Source organism: Catharus ustulatus, chromosome 9 (assembly GCF_009819885.2).
Source record: "Catharus ustulatus isolate bCatUst1 chromosome 9, bCatUst1.pri.v2, whole genome shotgun sequence".
NCBI lineage: Eukaryota > Metazoa > Chordata > Aves > Passeriformes > Turdidae > Catharus > Catharus ustulatus.
Genome location: NC_046229.1, coordinates 12,272,452 through 12,290,311, shown reverse-complemented (window position 1 = coordinate 12,290,311; position 17,860 = coordinate 12,272,452). Strand labels below are relative to the sequence as shown.

Genomic DNA, 17,860 nt, shown 5'->3' with positions numbered 1-17,860 from the left:
AAAGAGAGACAATATTCACTCCCATATTTATGGGAGTACAGTCATGGAAGCCTTTTTCCACAGGGATGGGACCCTGCCACCACTGCACAGCTGAGTGCCCTCATGGGGCCTGTGCTGTCACCTGGGCCAGCTCCTGCCTGTCCCTGTCCCCTCCCTGGAGCACCTGCAGCCTTTGCTCAGCCCCCCAGGACATCCTGCAGCCTCTGCTTGCTCTCAGCTGTGCAAGCTGAGGATGGCACCGGTGCTGGCTCTGTCCTGAGCCAGGTGAATTGTTCCTGTAAAAACCCACCTGTAGTAATTATGTCAAGATGGATTGGACTGACACCATCACCAGTCCTTTATTAAAAGCTTTACATGCCTTCTTTCAGGAAACTCTGACTCATTTTTTTACAGGCAATCCCACACAGCACTGACTCCTCTCCTCTTTACAAGTTTCTTTCTTCCTTCTACATACCTGGCTAACCCCAAGCTGTCCCTTATCCAGCCGCCTAACCCTGTCTGTCCCTCACACGGCATCTTCTTACCTTGTCTGTCCCTTACACAACCACATGTCCATCCGTCCGTCCCTTCCTCCTCACAGCACAGCCAGCGGACTCCATCCCCAACTCCATCCCCAGCACACTCTCAAGCTCCAACCACAATTCATTCTCAACAAGCTAGCTCACACTTTTATAACCCCCATCCTCATTGGACAAGCAAGGCTGTTTCCACTCCTCAGCAATCAGTACAGCTGTAGCTCATAAGGAAAGATTCCCTTCTGCACTATTGTTAGAATCTTTCTGCCCATACCAGCCCCTGAGCCCACCTCACCTCCGCAGCTGAGAGCAAGGGCAGCACCAGAGATGCTGAGGCTGGTCTGGGGCACCCTCCCATAAAAAGCTGCTTGGTCTCCAGATTCTTCTTCATTTGACTGACTAATGAAGAGAGGAGGAGGAGGAGGAGGAGTATCTCTGTTCTTCCAGTACAATCACCACAATAAAAAGTAGTGATATTTTTCTTTTAAATCCCATGGTGATGTATTGAGTTCTAGCTCTAGATAGTACCTCTGTATGAAAAAATAATGTTATGGAGAATGTAGAAGGGATATTTATTGTATTACAAGATTTTTTAGCTTATATATATATAGGGAAGCATTGTTCCATTTAAAAAATCTCAACCAATGGGAAGCCATGACAGAGCCTGACTGCTTCTTTTTGGGATTTAAACAGCAGCCTTCAAACTCAGCACCCATCCCCATATCTGCTTTAGCTGAAAGTGAGAACATCCAAAATTTACTCAGATGGACACCTTTTGGCCTCACAACAGCTGCCACACCTTCAAAAGCCACAGCAATTCTGCTTCCACAGTTCCATCATTGAGAATGCCTCCACGATATTTCACATAATTTAATACTAAATAAAATATTGATTAAACTTTTCATCTTTAGGTTGTGTTTAGCATTTTATCTCAAATTGGCATCAACCCACCACCCTCCCAATACAACTGGAAAGATTTCAGTCACTAAATTCATGAAAAATGTAGTTAAATACATTACTTCACAAGAAGACGCAATTAGAAGTTTATTTGCAGTGTACATGATCACCACTCTTACACTCTAAATTATCTTGCAATTATACGGGTACAGGAACTTTTTAAGAGGTATTAAAAGATTTGAGCCTGCATTATCTCATCACTTATATAATTAGTCAATAAATCAATTTATTGTCAATGACTGGACTGGCCTGGCATATCCTTTGTAGCCATCTACCCCAACAGTAAAACTCACTTTAACATGCTGGGCATTTCAGACCCCACACTTTAAAGTCCAATGCAACACAAAGCCCTCATTATACTGCAGTATCTCATCTTTAAAAACCCGTAAGAGTGCTAACTGAAACCAGCCCAGTGGCCAAGCACAGGGTTTGGGATTTGCCTTCCATAGACTCCAGCTCCACCTCCAGGTACTTCTATCATCTCCCCACCAAACTTCTTTGAAGAAACAATGTGCTGATACATTAAGAACCTCTCTGAACAATAGTCACACTTCTGTCTTATACTGTTGCTTTGTCCAAGACTCTACCTTCTCAAGCTCAGAAAAAAATAACAAAACAAACAAAGAAACCCAAAATAAAACACAAAAAAACCCTTTAAACTACACTTTTAAATCCTGTCAAAGTCTGTTTTCTGTTATGTTAACCACTGGCAAGTCAACATCCTTTCCTGGCTTCAAGGAGAGCAGCTGCCAAGAAATGGCCTTCAACTTGCTTACACTGCAAAGGCTTTTTTAGAGAATTCCCCTGCAAGAGACAAATTTCAGCTGGATGTTATTTCATGCTATTCCCACATGTAAAACATTTTAAAATATACAAGTTACCTGATCTTTAAACAAAGTGCTAAAATACAAAAACCAAAGCTTCTCCTTTATTAAAAAGGCCGTACATTAGTTCTGTTTGTCTCTGCTTTTGCTGAAACAAGTGAAGTTACAGCTCACTTCACATGTCCTTAGCCATTACTCTATTGCACACTCAACTTGCACCTTATTAGTCAAACATACTTTTTCCTGGAAAAACTCCCATCTGAATGGGAGCCTCATGTGTTTAAATGAGAAGGGGTCTCACCAACACCCATCTCCTCTCACCCCTTCTTGCTCATGGGGTAATGAATCCTCTTATAGCTCCCTAATTATGGGTGTAAGATGTAGGACTTCCTCCTATTTTTAAATAGTGCCAGCTCATCTCAAAAGGTTAAAAAAGAATCACCTCATTGTACGCAACAGACTAAAAAAATGCTATGTATCAGCATAACAGGCAATGCACACTGACAATTCTGCTTGTGGAAGAAGTTATGCAAAGCCTCCTGGTATCAGGCAGCAAGAACAGCTCTGCTCTTGCAGGCAGATCCAGTATTCCAGATATTTAGCAGTGCTTTCCCTTGTGTCAGCAGCTCCTGTGAACAATTCATCCAAGCAAAGAGGACACACACTTTCCATCTCTCAGCAGTGGTATACTTGAAGAAAGGCACACAGGTTTCAGTCTGTACGTGCAGAAAATAAAATACAAATAGCAGGTAGGAGAGAGCAGTAGGAAGGTCCCTCAGACAGGATAAAACTGTAAAAACATCTCTCATGCACATCCTTTTGTCATTTTGTTTGCTAGAGTTGCTTTTGTGACACAGTAGTACTCAAGGTTGGGGGCTCAGAAGGGGTCTGCAGAAGCCTTCCAAATTCCAGAAACATTAGGTGAGGATAGTTCTACATATCCAGAGTCAGTTGAATGAAGCAAAGATCTAAAAAATCTATGGCTTTGTCTATGTTATCAAATATACACAACAAGATCATTGCATCTCAACAGTCTGGGCTGACACCTCACAGAAACCAGAAGAGCATTCTCAGTTGCATTTCCAGTTCTCCTTCTCATCAGCATCTGAATGGGTGTGTAGTGAATCCTTTAAGGAGAAAGAAAAAGACAAAAAATACCAGAAATTTCTTTTGTGCCCATTTCTTCATTCCTTACTGCAAGAGGAAGATGAAAAAATCCCAACCCATCCTTTCACCCAGAGGACCAGGTAGTGTCACACCACCCCAACACTACAGTGGGTATTTTGTCCCAGGAGCTTCCCTGCTGCATGCCCTCTCCGCAATCTCATCTCTCCTGCCACCACAAGTGTTGATCTTGCTTAGGAAGAAAAATAAACATCTTCATGCCTACATCTCTCATCCTGGTTGCACAAGGCAGGCAATGAGATTTCTCTTTACCTGGGTTGGAAGCTGATGACGTCTCAGCTGTCTGTAGAACTGCAGCACAGCAGGATCAGCTCTCACTACTTTTGGGTCAAAATCCAGAACACGGAGCCCTGCGAGGCTTCGGGCTCGGGAGAGGGCTACATAAGCCTGCCCACTTTCAAAGACTCGAGACAGGGAGATTTCCACACAGTCCAAAGACATGCCCTATCAAAGGCACAGAGAACTTTGTTATAAAGCAAACAAACAAGAACATTGTGATGTATCAATGCTAACATGGCCTGTGAGCCTGTCCAAGGTACCATCTTTGGTAAAAGGTTTTGATTTTAAAAAAAGCAATCAGTAGAAAGCAAAGGCATTTTTCCTCTGTAAGGAAATTTCTAGTAGCTAATATGATTCACTAACTAACTCCATAAATCCTATCTAATCAACACAGCAGGGAAAGAAATCCTGCTGGTTTCATTCTTGGTAGTTAACTGCAGCAGACACCATTCTCAAGCAGTCCTCTGGCAGACCTGAGAGTTGGGGTAAGGCCTGGCCAGTCCTATCTCATGGGCTGTCCCAGGTGCAGCAGAATTTACAGCATGGCCTAGTTTCAACTGTGGCATGGGAACAAATCCACAGGTCTCCAAGACCAGTACTTATCAAGTATGAAGTCTTCGGGAAAGGAAGGAACTTTTCAAGTATTACACTGTTACATTGAAAGTTATATTGAAAAAATCCCCACTGCACACCACCAAAGGGCAAGTCCAGCCCAAAGAGCACAGCTGTGGCTCCAGCAGCTTCCTTAGTTACACTGCAGAGCTTGGGGTTCCCAATGCTCTTGGGGAACCCCACCCTCACCAGCCCACAGTGGTAAATAATGCTGCTTTATAGTCCAATGCCAACCCTGCAGATGGCAGTGCCCTTAGGGAAACCCCAGTAGTACTGACAGCCCCACAAGCAGAAGAGATCATACCTCTCTGCAGCTAGACACATTCTGGAGTTCCCCCCACCAACAAGGGCCTTTCAGCTTTCCCTCCTGTTTCACCAGCAATGCAAGCCCACCCAGGAAATAAGGTTTATGATGGTGTAAGAGTCTATAGACCGCTGCACAAGAACACCCACCTGACTCTTGTGAATGGAAATGGCCCATGCCAATTTTAAAGGTAATTGCTGACGACTCAGATGAACTCCTGATGGTCCCTTGATGATCCACTTTTCCATTTTTATGAGCTGTGTGACCCCACAGAGAAACCTCACCTTAGGCAGCCCTGTAGGAATGGGAACAGGAAAGAAACAGGGATGTATTCCTGACACTCAACAGCCCTTTTTTCTGCCTAAATCAAACCTAAATCCACAGACAGTTAATAACATGTCCTCAAATTATGCCTGACACCTACTTAAGCAGGAGAATAAAAGGCAGGTATTTTACCAGTTGAGATGCAGAGAAAAATACATTTTGACATTTTGCAGGTAGCAGAACATTATTCTTTGAGAAAAACAAACAAAAATCCATCAAAACTTGCTTCAACAGAACAAACAGGAAATTCAAATGAGCATACACATTTACATACAGAATACAGAACACAAGAGGCCTACAGATAGCTATAGCTGATGCAGTGCATGACATCACAGCTCATGAGAGTCACAAGCTTGCAGAGATCTCTCTGCTTTCCCTCAAATTATTACCAAGATGTAAACAAAATTAAGATGTCATCACCCACCACCACACTTTTATTTTCCCACTTCCTTCAACAAAAGACCAAAAGACTTACTTACCCTTCTGTTCACTTTCAAACCCTACAACAACACCTCGTGCCCCATTCACCAGCCCTTGAGACACATCCAGATTCTTTGCTAACATCACCTACAGAGAAAAAGAAAAATCTTTAATGTACTGCTTTTACAGCCCTTCAGCTACCTGCAGCTAAGCTTCTTGCAGGAAGCATAAGCCCCTGGCTGACTTGGCCAGATCATCCTATCCTGCCTATTGCAGCACCATCTCCCATTTGATTGAAATTATTTCACAGCCTGTCCTTCCTAGGATTCCTAACTAGATCATTTTACAGCACTGAACACTTTACTTGAGCTATCTCTGTCCACAGCTGTGAGCTCAGATTCAGGGAACAATTTCCCCTTTGCCAGGCATCACCAGCCTATGCACATACAGATTCTGGGAACAGCTTAAAAACAAAGTTTTCAAAGCAAACTGTGCTACTACTAAGTACAATCCTACATCCTTTCCACTCTGACAGCCCTAGCTCAGAGCTAGGTGCCCAGTCCAGAAGATATGGCAAGCTGTGCCATACCTTCACAGGTGGGGAGGGCTGCTGTACCTGGAGCCAAGACTGCAGGCAAGGACTGCTTCTGCTCTCTGCTACTGGAAAGCTTCTAAATCTGATTGGACATGTCTGTCAAAGTCACAGGAATCACCATTGTCCCCAAGACATGGGCCTGAACTCATCCTCTGTCTGGATAAGATTCTAAGCAGAAAAAATATAAAGATTGGGATAGAGTCTTCTGTTGCTCTGGCATAGCCATTCTAGACTGAATTTGCATTCTATGTATTAATCTACTCTATACATCTCTGATATCCCTACATTTTTCTTATGCCATTTGATCTGGTCTATCACACATGTATGTACACACTTACCTGAGCTCCGAGCTTTAGCTCAACTCTACCACCCACAGGACACTGAGCATCAATTAACTTCACTAGCATTGGGTCACTGTCCAAAGCCTCAAACACGTGCACTTCTCCTGTTAAAGGCAGGAAAACAGAACTCACAATTGTTGAACACATTCTACACAGCATTACAGGAGGTTCAGCACTTATTTCAAACAGCAATTCCTCCTTTAATATCCATTCTGCTGTACTGCTAGGCATCCTCACACAAACCTTGTCACAACTTACAGCAGAGATGCCACTATTGCCTCTCTTCCCTATATAACTTCCAGAGCATGAAAAGGCACAGAAATGAAAGGTCAGCAATAAATAAGAACTGAGCAGACAGCATTTTGAGCAGTTTCACCAACACCAGATCTCCAAAAGATACTAAGGAAGAATCTAAGGGCCAGCAAGGGAGGCAAAAAATTAAACAGCCTTTAATTCAAGTCATGGCTAGATAGCACATGGCCTTTCTAAGATGCTATAGAAAGTAAAAGCAGGGGTGTGGAGGCAATAAATTACCCACCCTACCTCACAGAAAGCAATGAGTTTTCTGTCTCTTACAAACCAAATAGTGACATTGTGGATTTTTAAACAAAAAAAACTGTGACTTTTTTTTCTTAGACACCTCAACTCCAACACACAGAGCTTGAACTGGTGCTGCTGTGCATGACAGAACACTAGTTCCAGCTGATACCCCAGTACCCCCATTGCATCCATACAGAGCTCAGCCCCAAAGCCAGCAGTTTCCTCCACAAGTTCACCTGGCAGCTGGTGCAAGCGTCTCTCGTTGGTTACTTCTACATCATCTTTATGGGTGCACAGCCTCGTAGCCACGATCCCATCACGCTCAGACCTGTGAGCAGCTGTCTGCATCAGCTGTCTGGTAACCTCCTCTGTGCACCTGGTAGCCAGGAAAAGGAAATTCTTCTTTAAAGTGATCAGGAACATGTTTGAGCATCAGTAACCTCCACACAGCTAGATCAGTCTGTGCAAGGTACAGGCCTCCAGAGAGGACAGAAAGATACTTGATAAAGTCAGAAAGCAGAACTAGTGTGTGCCCCAGCCCTACCCCAGCCACTGCCAGCTCAGGACCCTTTGAATTAATTCACAGAAATTGCAGAGGGACCCTAGGAATTGTTCTTCCTTACCAGAGCAGCATATATGAAACCTGTCTACATAAACTAAGGCATTTATAGTTTTTGCCCACAGCTACACATTCCTGACAGAGGACAGAAAAGTGACAAACTGCTCTTTACTCTGCTCTGTCAGTGGGGAGCAGGGATTACAAAGAGATGAGCTTCTCCTCACCTGCCTAAACGGATTGCACTGAGGAGTGAGACAAAGGTCTTGTCAGTCTGTCTCCGCACTTCAGTCAGCTCCATGTTTATGTGGATGCATTTTCTCCAGCTTTTTGCCTGGAAAAAAACATTCTCTTGTTAAGAAAGAGGCAGACTTGATGTACGAGAATGAGTTTAGGAACAGTTTTGTACCTGGAAGCAGAACTTGGTTTCTTCATTAGCCTTGCAGACTGGGGGTAGCTGTAAGAAATCCCCGCAGATAATTAGCTGAATTCCTCCAAAAGGCTCGTCCTGTTTTCTGACTGCCCTGAAAGGGATGGAAATAAGTTTTGAATGTCCTTCAGAATCTAGACGTAGTCAGATCCCAGAAGTTACTACTTAATCTGTCAGTATATTCAAATCTAGACAACCTGCAGTGAAAGATTTTTATCCCCAGCTGCTCAGAAGAGCTTAAATAATTAGGCAATGCTAATAGAAGACATTAAATTTGCTTTGCTTACCTACCCAGTGGTCATTACCAGTCTTGATTCTTTAGTGGCTGCTATACTACAGCTACTTCTCTCTGCCAAGAGAGACCTTTTGGGCATAGCTGTATATTCTGGACTCAGCTCTATAGACAGCAGTTAGCTCAGGAGATGGAGAGAACAACCCAAACAGCCACAGCTGTGACTGAGGAGTGGACATGACCAAAACCTATCTCATGGTAAAGATTGTCCCAGATTCTATGATTTTGTACTTTCTAGCAATCCTGTACCAGCAGCTGCCTTGTATCCACTCACAAAACTAAAGAAAGGAAGCAGACTACAAGTTTAGGGAAATTAATTTCTGCTAATTTGACCTGACAACTGCTCACCTTGCCACTGCCTCCAGCTTGTCAAAGAACTTGCCATCGACCATTGAGATCTCATCAATAATTAAGTGCTGGCAGGCCAGCCAATGCTGGCGCACCCCTGGCCTCTCTGCCAGCTGAATGCACTGTTCCAGCGGTGCCTTCCCGGAGCCGATCCCTGTCACAGGACAAAACCAGCAATGCTTTAGCATGCTCCTGATTCTTCGGGAAGGGAGTGAGAGCTCCGAGCCCTTCGCTGTCGGGCAGGCCATCACCTGCAAAGGCGTGGAGAGTAGTGCCACCGATGTGACACGCCGCCACTCCCGTGCTGGCTGTAGCGTAGGTGACGTTCGGAGGGAGGGAGCCCACGATCCTCTTCAGCAGGAACGACTTCCCAGTCCCTTCGAGGGAGAAGCAACAGGTCAATGTCAGTGGCTGGGACTTGCCCCGGGGAGCCGATGACAGTCTCCGGGGTCCCTCACCTGCCGAGCCGGTGAAGAAGATGCTCTTCCCGCTCCGCACGGCGCCCAGCACCGCCTCCTGCTCCGCCGAGAGCCTGGCCGGGGGCCGCCTCTCCGCGCGGGGCACCTGCGGGACAGGCGGGGTGAGCGGGGCAGGGCAGGGCAGGGCCGCTGCCCGGGGCCGCCCCTCGCCCCGGGACTCACCTCGGCAGGGCGCTCCCCCCGCTCTTGGCGGCGGCCGGGGCTGCACAGCACGTCCCGCTCCTGCACCGGGCTGATGACGGTGAAGGACGGCGGCGGCCGCTCCAGCAAGCGGGGGCGGCGCGGCGCGTCCCGCGGCCCGGCCACCACCTTGAGCCGCAAGAGGCGGAGGAAGCGGCGCAGCGCGTCCGGGGGGCAGTCGGACAGCAGCACCTGGGCGCCGTCCGGCCCCACCCGCACAGCCGCCCGCCCCTCGCCCGCGAACCGCGTGAAGAGCCTCACGGTGTCACCGGCCAGCACGAAACTCAGCACCGCCGCAGCCGCGCCGCTGCCGCCGGCCACCCGCAGCACGGGCTGCCGCAGCTCGTTGCGGCCCAGCAGCACGGTCGCGTCCCGCATGACGCGGCGGCGCGGGGCGAGTCCCCCCGGCAGCGGCTGCTCCACGGCCGCCGTGCAGCGCAGCTCCGCCGCCTCCATCGCCCCGCCGGCCGTTCAAACGCGCCGCGTGCGCCGCCGCCAATCGGCGCCGGGGGCTTTAACTCGGCGGCCAATAAGAAGCGGGAGGGCGGGGCGCGAGGCGCAGCGCCGGGCGGGCCAATCAGCGGGCTGGCCGGCATCGGGCGGGCCAATCAGCGGGCTGGCCGGCAGCGCGCGGGCCAATCAGCGGGCTCGCCGGCAGCGCGCGGGCGTTGCCAGGGCCGCGGGACGGGCGGAGCCGCCGCCGCCATGGATGCTCCGCGCGGCGAGCGGGACCCGCCGGACGTGCGGCAGAACCGCATCCACGCCGAGCGGGCCAAGAGGGAGCGCCGGTGGAGGCTGCTCTTCACCAAGTACACCGTGAACCCGTACTATCCCAGTGAGGCCTCGCGGCACAGGGAACTGGCGTAAAGCCCCGGGGGCAAGACAAGCCGTGGGCGGGGCGGAGGCAGGCCCGCAGCGCCCGGGGACGAGAGCTGCACCCAAGTGCGGCAGCCGTGGCCAGTGAGAGGGGTAAAGCTGGAAATGGCAATCGGTGCGCTTTCCTTTTGGCTGAGGATCCGGTCTGCACACTCAGAGACAGAACAGAGACATGACCCACTTGCCCAGATGGTGACTTTAGTAACCACGTAGAAATGAGGCAATTATTTAGGATGTAGAACTTAAAATTCTGTGTAAATACAGAGTCAAGATGGGGTACAGGGCCCCAACACTACACCGTGTTCCTTCAGATCCTGATCTGCTTTCTACCTGCCAATTTCACACTGTGCTAGCACAGGCAGGTAATGTGAGTAGATTCATTCAGGTCTAGGTTTTGCGATAAAACAACAAAGGAAAATAATTTCCTGAGAGTTGGCATTCTGCAGACTACCCCTTGGGTGGGGTGGCACTCTGATATGGTGAGCACAGGCAGCATCCTATTGAAGGGCCTTTACCACACTTAATGCCCTTCCCTTCCTGGAACTTGCCATTAATCACTACTTCTAACTCATTTTTTTCTGTGCACATGCAGTTCAATAGTACATATTCTATACCTGGCTGTGATCGAAGTCATTCACCTGTCTCATTTCTTTCCAGTTCACATGATTGCTAAGAAGCCAATGGCTTGGCATGAGAACATACAAGAGCCAGTAGATGGTAAGAGGTCTCTGAAAAGCTTGTAATAACTGCATAAGAAAACTATTAACATGTAAGATTTAATAATTGTAATCAGTCTAAAATATGTATGTGGAAACACCTCTGTGACCATATAAGTAAGTTAAACTCACTTATGATTTTTGTTTGTAGAGCAGGTTTTTTTCCACTTGAAGGCCCTTTCCCATTACTTTCCATTTTCAGCAAGTTTGCATCCGTGCAATTATGCTCTTATTTTTGTTTTTAATTAAAATATGTATAAACTATAAAATATATAAAATTCCTTATATTCATACTATAACATTTTCATTGAGAATCTAAACCTCTCAGGGGAAAGCAAAAACATCTAGAAACATGTTCTATACGTACATGTTGCCTGTCATTGCAGATTCTACCTAAGCCCCAGGTTAAACTGCTGAAATGACTGCCAAGTCTTACTTAGAGCACTGGTAACAAGAGTCCTTATGGCAGCTGCTCCCTTATTTCTAACATGCTGATTTTGTATAAAAACCTTAATGGGTCAGGTACGGTTGGCCTGCTCTATTCAAGGACAAACCAAGGAAAGGCTGCAGGTCTCAGGCAACTGAGCAAGTCGTGAGCTGTCATTGAGCACTGGTTTGCACTAGATGTGGTGTGGGAAATGTAAGATGCTGCAGTACAGTAAACAGGGATACCAGAATATACAGGACAGTACTGTCAGGCAAATCTTGAAACTTCCTCAGGAAATATTCAAGTAGAAGTGTCACCATGCATTCTGACAATATCATTCACAGAAGCACAGAGGCTGCCTCTACCCTTGGTGCTCTTGTTGTTGCTTGGATAGTGTCAAGATGTCTCATTCTAACACATGTCCACTGATTTTTAAACACACTTTCATTTGTATTTGTGTCTCTTAAAACAACAGATGAATTCCTGAAATTTCTTCACCGTGCAGCAGATATACCAAGAAGGAAATACCCAATGCCACAAACTGAAAGCCAAGAAATTGGCTGGCATACAACACCTTTGGTGAGTAGGATGCTTAAAGACTCAGCTCTTTACAAGATTCAGAGATGCTAAGCCTGCCACACTGAATAATACTCATACAGAAAAACTATTTGTGACAAACAAGGAAAACAAGAATTACAGGGAATGACCAGAGCTGTTCACAGAACAATTTTTAAAGTTTTCAAAATTTACACCTAAGACTCTTCACACTGGCATAGACTTGTGAAGAGAGAAGCAGTACACTTCCCTTGAGAAACCTGACTGCAAAACATCTAGTGACAGTGACAGCACACTGCCGAATGGCACAGGTGTACTCAGAGCTGTTTATTAAAGCATTCAGCCATGAGAAATGGTGTAGTGAGCAATGTGAAGTGACATACAGAAGTACTGTGCAAAGAAATGTGCTGCTGAACAGCATCTTTCAAACAAATTGCAAGCAGAACCATAAAATTAATAATCATGTAAGTATACTCAAAGCAGACACACCAGTGAGGATTCATCTGGGGAAGCGTGAATAAACAGGAGGAAAAGAAATACGATTAACCAGCTGAGACATCAATCATATCTGACAAACAACTGTGATGATAAGTGACTCTGCAAATTAGTGTTTTGGGAAAGGCAAATTTTGGCCTGTTATAAAGAAAACTAAGATAAATAAGAAAATAAGACAGTCTTCATTGACTTTTTGTATTATACATCAAATAAACCAGTCACTCATGACAAGGGTAGAGACAGATATCCCAGCTGGGCTCTAAGGTATTAAGGAACTGCTGGTAGGATTACTCTGGCAGGGTAGAGGCAACTAAACTTGTGTGTAGGGAAACAAGTTCAATTTTTAGAGTCAGAACTCATGATGCTGTTCAATTTGTTACGTTTTCCTTAATTGGCAGGTTTGACCATGACAAAGCAGTGAACAGTACAGTGGTACCCTGCTCTTCCTGTCATTTGACATTCCTCAGCAGAACACCATGCATCACTCTCCCCAAGAGGGACTACTACTAATAATAATTTTGGTATAAGTTAATGACTGTCATTTTTGTTTCCCAGGTTCCTTTTGACCACAGTGATACCAGATTCTACTTTCCACGCTCGACAACTGAGATTACCATCCATGGCTACCCTGCACCACGGGGAGAGAAGTCTCAAGAATAGTACAGGGGGAAAAGCACACATAGAATGTTAGTGACATCTAATGTGTTAGGCCCTGCTTGTTATCTAGCAAGTCTGGCAGATACCTAGTGAGAGACAATAGAAAAAAGGAAACTTTAATCTGTCCAGATTTGCAAACTGACAACAGTAGCACAAACAAACCTATCCGTAAGGCTCTGTATTTGTCTCACTACTGTTTCTATACCCATCTACACAAACAGTCTAAAAAGACACTCTAACATCTCAAAAAGCTTCAGACTTCTTATTTTGACATTGGCAACATGACCCAGAACTCAACTTTGTCTTAACAGTAGTGGTGGAAAAAGCTGTCAGAATGCAGGGAACAAAGGGCAGGCTCCAGCCACCATTCATTGAACAGCTCAACATGAGTTACACACAGTTCTGTACAAACCATTTAATGCATTCACACACCAAAGGTTTAAGTAGAAAACAATCCTTCAACAAAACAGACAGTAAGAAGAAATTAGTGATAAGGCACTGGTTTCCACTGACTTTTTCTCCTTACTACTGCAAAGCATCCAGCTTGCTCCACAGTTAGCTGCTTGATGACAGCAGAAACAAATCTTGCAACACAAAGAAACACAGGAATCCCATGGGGAGCACAGTTCTCTTAGCGGGCCCGGTTCTTCATTTTCTGCCTTGCTCTCTTTCCAGGTCTCTTCTGTAAAGGAAAAGGACAGATTTCAGATCTTTATTTTCATGTTCTCCATCTTTGTTCTAGTTCTATAACTTGGGGGGCATACCAAGGAGAGGGTATCTGTCAGAATATGTGGAGAGGGAGGTTTTGGCACACAGGTAGCAAACAGCACTTTTTAACTCCCCTTCTTGTTTTCCTGCTGAAAACCAAACCACACCACTGTCCCCAGTTCTGTTACTAACTGAATTATGCTTAGCTCCCAAAGACAGGCATCACTTCCAGATGCTGGAGGCACCCATCTCTCCTTCCCAGACATGGCCTGACTTCCTATCCAACCAGGATCATTGTCATGCAACATTTTACTTACATTAAGGGCTTTTTTCCCTCCTTTTCCTCCTCTTCCTCCTTTTCCTGGGCCTTTGTTGTGAGCCACTTTTGACTGGAAGCTGGACACGTCATTAAAACTCTCCTTGGTGTTCCACTTTGAGCCCTTCTTCTTCCCACCAAAACCAAACTTCTGATTTTTGTATCGTCTTTTGGCATTCGGTCTGAAAAACACCAACCAGCATCACTGCCTACATTCCTTGTTTCAGAAAGCTCTCAAGACACACAAATATATCAACCATCATAAACCTTTCCCCTCTAAACAAAGATGCAGAAATTGGCACATTTCAATCTCTGTTCCATTTTGGCCATAGTTTTCTTTAGAGACAGAAAGCCACCTTGGACTTATTTTAACACTAAACAGAACAGTTTTCTTGTTCCCCAAAATTATGCTCTAAAAAGACGGAGAAAATCAGACATTCTATGTTTAGCTAGCTTTCATTTCTGGTCTCACCCCTTCTTTGTCCGTTGACTTGCATTGCCTTTTTTATTCCCTTGAGATGACGTCTGCTCTTCATCTAGAAAGTCCAGCTTGTCAGAGAGACCTGCAAGAGTGAAGACATCACAGCTACACCTCAGAAAATACAAATTTTCAGTCTAAGAAGTAATAGCAACAGGTCACCCTCATTGAAGAACAGCTGCTTGGGAGGTTTTTCACTGCCACTGGCACACAATTCTCCACAGCAGAAGCTTTCCAACCTCAAGGCCCAGAACTACTGACACAGTGACCACATCACACTGCCCTACACTGCTCACACCACTACTGCCCTTACACATTTGCTCTTTTAGACAAGTTGACTTTACCTTTCTGGTATTTCTTGACTGCATTCAACATATTTTTCTTCTCCTTTTGTCTCCTCTGCAGAACCTCAACTTGCACCTGAGATTAGAAGCAGAATATTAGTGTTGTTCCTTGCAGTGTCCCACACAAAATTTTTTGAAGCTATCCTATCTTTTGTTCTCTTTTCCTTCAGAGCAGCTAGACAGAAGACTAGACAGATTCTGTGTGTTTTAGCCAGACTCCTGTGGTCCCACTTTTCCAGCTCCCCACTCAGGCTCTAAATTCTTGTTACAGATCCTTTTGCACATGTCCCTTTTGTAGCTCCTCACCTTCTTGCCATATTTTCTCATTGCACGGAGTTGTTTTGCTTTCTCAGACCTTTCCATTGCTTCCTGTTTACTCTTAAGTTTCTGTCGAATCTAATTGGGGAATAGAAAAAACAAAATTTATCAGTAACACAAAAAAAGAATAGAATTTTATAATTTCTGTATAGTCTTGAAGTCAGTATTTGTATCTATGAGTGTAAAAAAGAAAACACATCTCAATCAGAGAATGCCTATAAGGCATACCATCCTTTCAGCTCAAGGAACAGTCATTGCAGAAATTTCTGAACTTACCTATAGCCAAAATCTGGCTAAGAAGACAAAACTCAGACAACAGAGAAGACAAAGCCTTATAACAGGCCCTAATGGAACTGAGTGTCTTGTCAGTCTATTTGGGTGTATAAAGAAGACTTAATAGTTTCTTTCTTGTCATTATTAGAAGTAAAGCACTGAAGAAAAGTCAACGATCCTGAAGAAAACATCTTTTCTGTTCCCTCCTTGTTCACAAACATTTTTATAAGGATGCTTCCTAATGAAGATTTCAACACAGATCTTCTTGATTCAGTATAGTAACTCCAGTAGGAGACAAAAACTGTTCTTCAAATGGAAGTCAGCAAAAGAAGGTAACAGTAATGTGCAGGATTGACTTAAGCCTTAGCACGAGCTAATTATCGTTCTTCATCTTATCTAGAAAGGTTCCATCAGAAAGCAAAACAGTAACCCAATGACACATGAACCTTCAAACTAGACTCCAGCTCATATTTGTTTAATTTATGCAATGTAGTCTTTTGTCCAAATCTAAACCAAAAAAGAGAGTTCCATTTTGAGACTACAGCCAAGAGAGAAATGTGTGAAAGTTTTATTTCTTTCACCAATCTAATTTTCTATCCAAAACAGACTCATTCAATAACATACAGTTTAAAATCACAGAAAACCAAAACACACAATAAACAGAAGGTGATACTTAAATAGGAAAAAAAGGATTTGATAAAGAGCAAAAACACAGGCAACTTTACATCCACTGTTACTCATACTAAGAAAAATTCCCCCTTTTTAATATTAAACACATTCAGGACAAAGTATAAATCATGCTTTTCTACTTTATCATCCAACCTGTTATAAAAATCCCCACATTGCACCAAAATACCTAAACAAAAAGAAATCTCCTGTCACAAAGCTCCAAACCCAATCATTGTCACAGGAATTGGAAAAGAGATGAAGGTCAACACCCACACATCACACCTTAAATTTAATCCCTATCACAGGCTAAAACACACACATTACACAGGAAAGAAGGACATTCACTGCACGCACCTTCTGCATCTGCTGGTCTGATTTGGCCATCTCTGCAAAGTAGTCATCCGGCCTCCTCGTAGGGACTTGGAGCTTACGCAGCCTAGGGAGGGCTTCCAGGACAGCTGCCTGTGCCTGCCGATAGCTGGAGAGAGCACAGCACCAGCTGTCACCACACACCACACCAGAACTGTCACCACACCAGCCCTGTCACTGCACTGGGCCCCTGTCACCACGTGTCAGGCGCCCCACAGTGCTGACACAAACTGCTTGCACAAGCAGGCTCATACTGGGATCTAGCAAGCGTTAGTCTGGATTTATAGCAATATTTTGTGCACATTCACTGCTGCTGAAAGCAGTTTAAGTGACAGTACAATATTAACATTTCTATCTTGCACATACACATTTATTTTATCTCCAGTTATAGGTTTTTTTATGCTGGAATATAAAAGGCAAAACAAAACAAGAGTATTGTAAGAGCACCAAAACAAACCCACACAGAAAATTCCCTATCTTGTGTTAAACAGTCTTGCTGTCAAGGACCTTTTAAAATAAACTTCTTAGCAAAGGATGAAGTCTACTATGAAGAGGGAAATTATTTCTTTTCAGTCACACAGCAGTTAAATTTACTAGCACTAATTTGTAGTTATTTTGGAAAACATTCAGAGCCATCGAATGTACAATAACATGGCCAAGAATACCGCAGTGACAGCCAGTGTAGCAGTCTGTAGCACACTGGTGAAACATAACTTCAAAAACGCAGCAACACACGTGAAATCTCTTTTGACACTTACAAACTCATCTCTCTCTGGAAATCATTCTCAGGGTCAACGGCATCAGACGTAGAAGCACTCTGAGAAACGGGGTCCGCGACCGGGCCCAGAGTCACGTCCAGCCTTTCCACCCACGAGAGCTGCTGCCTGAATTCGGCCAGGCACTGCTTCAGGCCGTCCTGTGGGAAAAGCACAGCTCAGCACAGCTCAGCACAGCACCACCCGCACGGTGGCCCGCTCAGGGTCCGAGTCACACCGCGGGCTGCCCCTCGGGGCCGCCGGGGCCCGCCCGAGCCCCGCAGTGCAGAGCACCGGAGCCCGCCCGGCCCCGCCGCGCCTCCTGCGCCCCGCACCCGGCGCTGGGGCCGCGGGCCTGGGCCGGGGTTTTCCTGGCGCCCGCAGCCCCGGCTCACCGTGTCATTGCGCCGCTTCGGCCGCTCCTCCAGCACCACGTTGAGCCCCGGCTTCAGCGCGCCCCTCGCGAAGGCCTCCTGGAGCTGTGAGAGAGTTCGGTCAGTCCGCGCCGCAGGCACCGGGCGGCCCTTCCCCACCGGCCTGGCCACCGCGGCCACGGGCTCACCTCCGAGTCCGAGAGCGAGGAATCCTCGGAGTCCGAGCCGGAGTCCGAGAAGGACCCACGCCGCGCCACCGCTGCCGCCATCGCTGCCGCCACCGCCGCTTCCGGCCGCGTGCGCGCCGCTTCCGGGGCCGCCGGGGCCGCGGTCACCACGGCGACAGCGA

The 17,860-nt window shown here is 46.0% G+C and overlaps 3 protein-coding genes across 4 annotated transcripts; 1 reads left to right on the top strand and 2 right to left on the bottom strand.

The window, feature by feature from the left end:
* Positions 1–3,335: 3,335 nt before the first annotated feature.
* PIF1 (PIF1 5'-to-3' DNA helicase) lies at positions 3,336–9,637 on the bottom strand. Its single transcript, XM_042779581.1, has 11 exons — positions 9,164–9,637; positions 8,774–9,086; positions 8,523–8,676; positions 7,862–7,976; positions 7,680–7,786; positions 7,133–7,272; positions 6,354–6,460; positions 5,480–5,567; positions 4,826–4,971; positions 3,734–3,925; positions 3,336–3,423 (listed from the first exon to the last, which is right to left on the bottom strand). The coding sequence occupies exons 1-11, from the start codon at positions 9,635–9,637 to the stop codon at positions 3,367–3,369; spliced, it is 1,893 nt and encodes a 630-aa protein (XP_042635515.1). The 3' UTR covers positions 3,336–3,366.
* A 235-nt stretch (positions 9,638–9,872) lies between these two features.
* On the top strand, positions 9,873–13,349 carry FAM183A (family with sequence similarity 183 member A). 2 transcript variants are annotated; one of them, XM_033068015.1, is made up of 4 exons: positions 9,873–9,990; positions 10,715–10,774; positions 11,676–11,779; positions 12,806–13,349. In XM_033068015.1, the coding sequence occupies exons 1-4, from the start codon at positions 9,891–9,893 to the stop codon at positions 12,908–12,910; spliced, it is 369 nt and encodes a 122-aa protein (XP_032923906.1). In that variant the 5' UTR covers positions 9,873–9,890; the 3' UTR covers positions 12,911–13,349. The 2 variants fall into 2 exon arrangements, with proteins under 2 accessions (XP_032923906.1, XP_032923905.1); XM_033068014.1 differs by having other exon boundaries at positions 9,873–10,016.
* On the bottom strand, positions 13,308–17,803 carry EBNA1BP2 (EBNA1 binding protein 2). The gene is made up of 9 exons (XM_033068013.2): positions 17,700–17,803; positions 17,533–17,616; positions 17,141–17,298; positions 16,368–16,491; positions 15,060–15,149; positions 14,754–14,829; positions 14,404–14,494; positions 13,933–14,113; positions 13,308–13,589 (listed from the first exon to the last, which is right to left on the bottom strand). The coding sequence occupies exons 1-9, from the start codon at positions 17,778–17,780 to the stop codon at positions 13,539–13,541; spliced, it is 936 nt and encodes a 311-aa protein (XP_032923904.1). The 5' UTR covers positions 17,781–17,803; the 3' UTR covers positions 13,308–13,538.
* Positions 17,804–17,860: the final 57 nt, after the last annotated feature.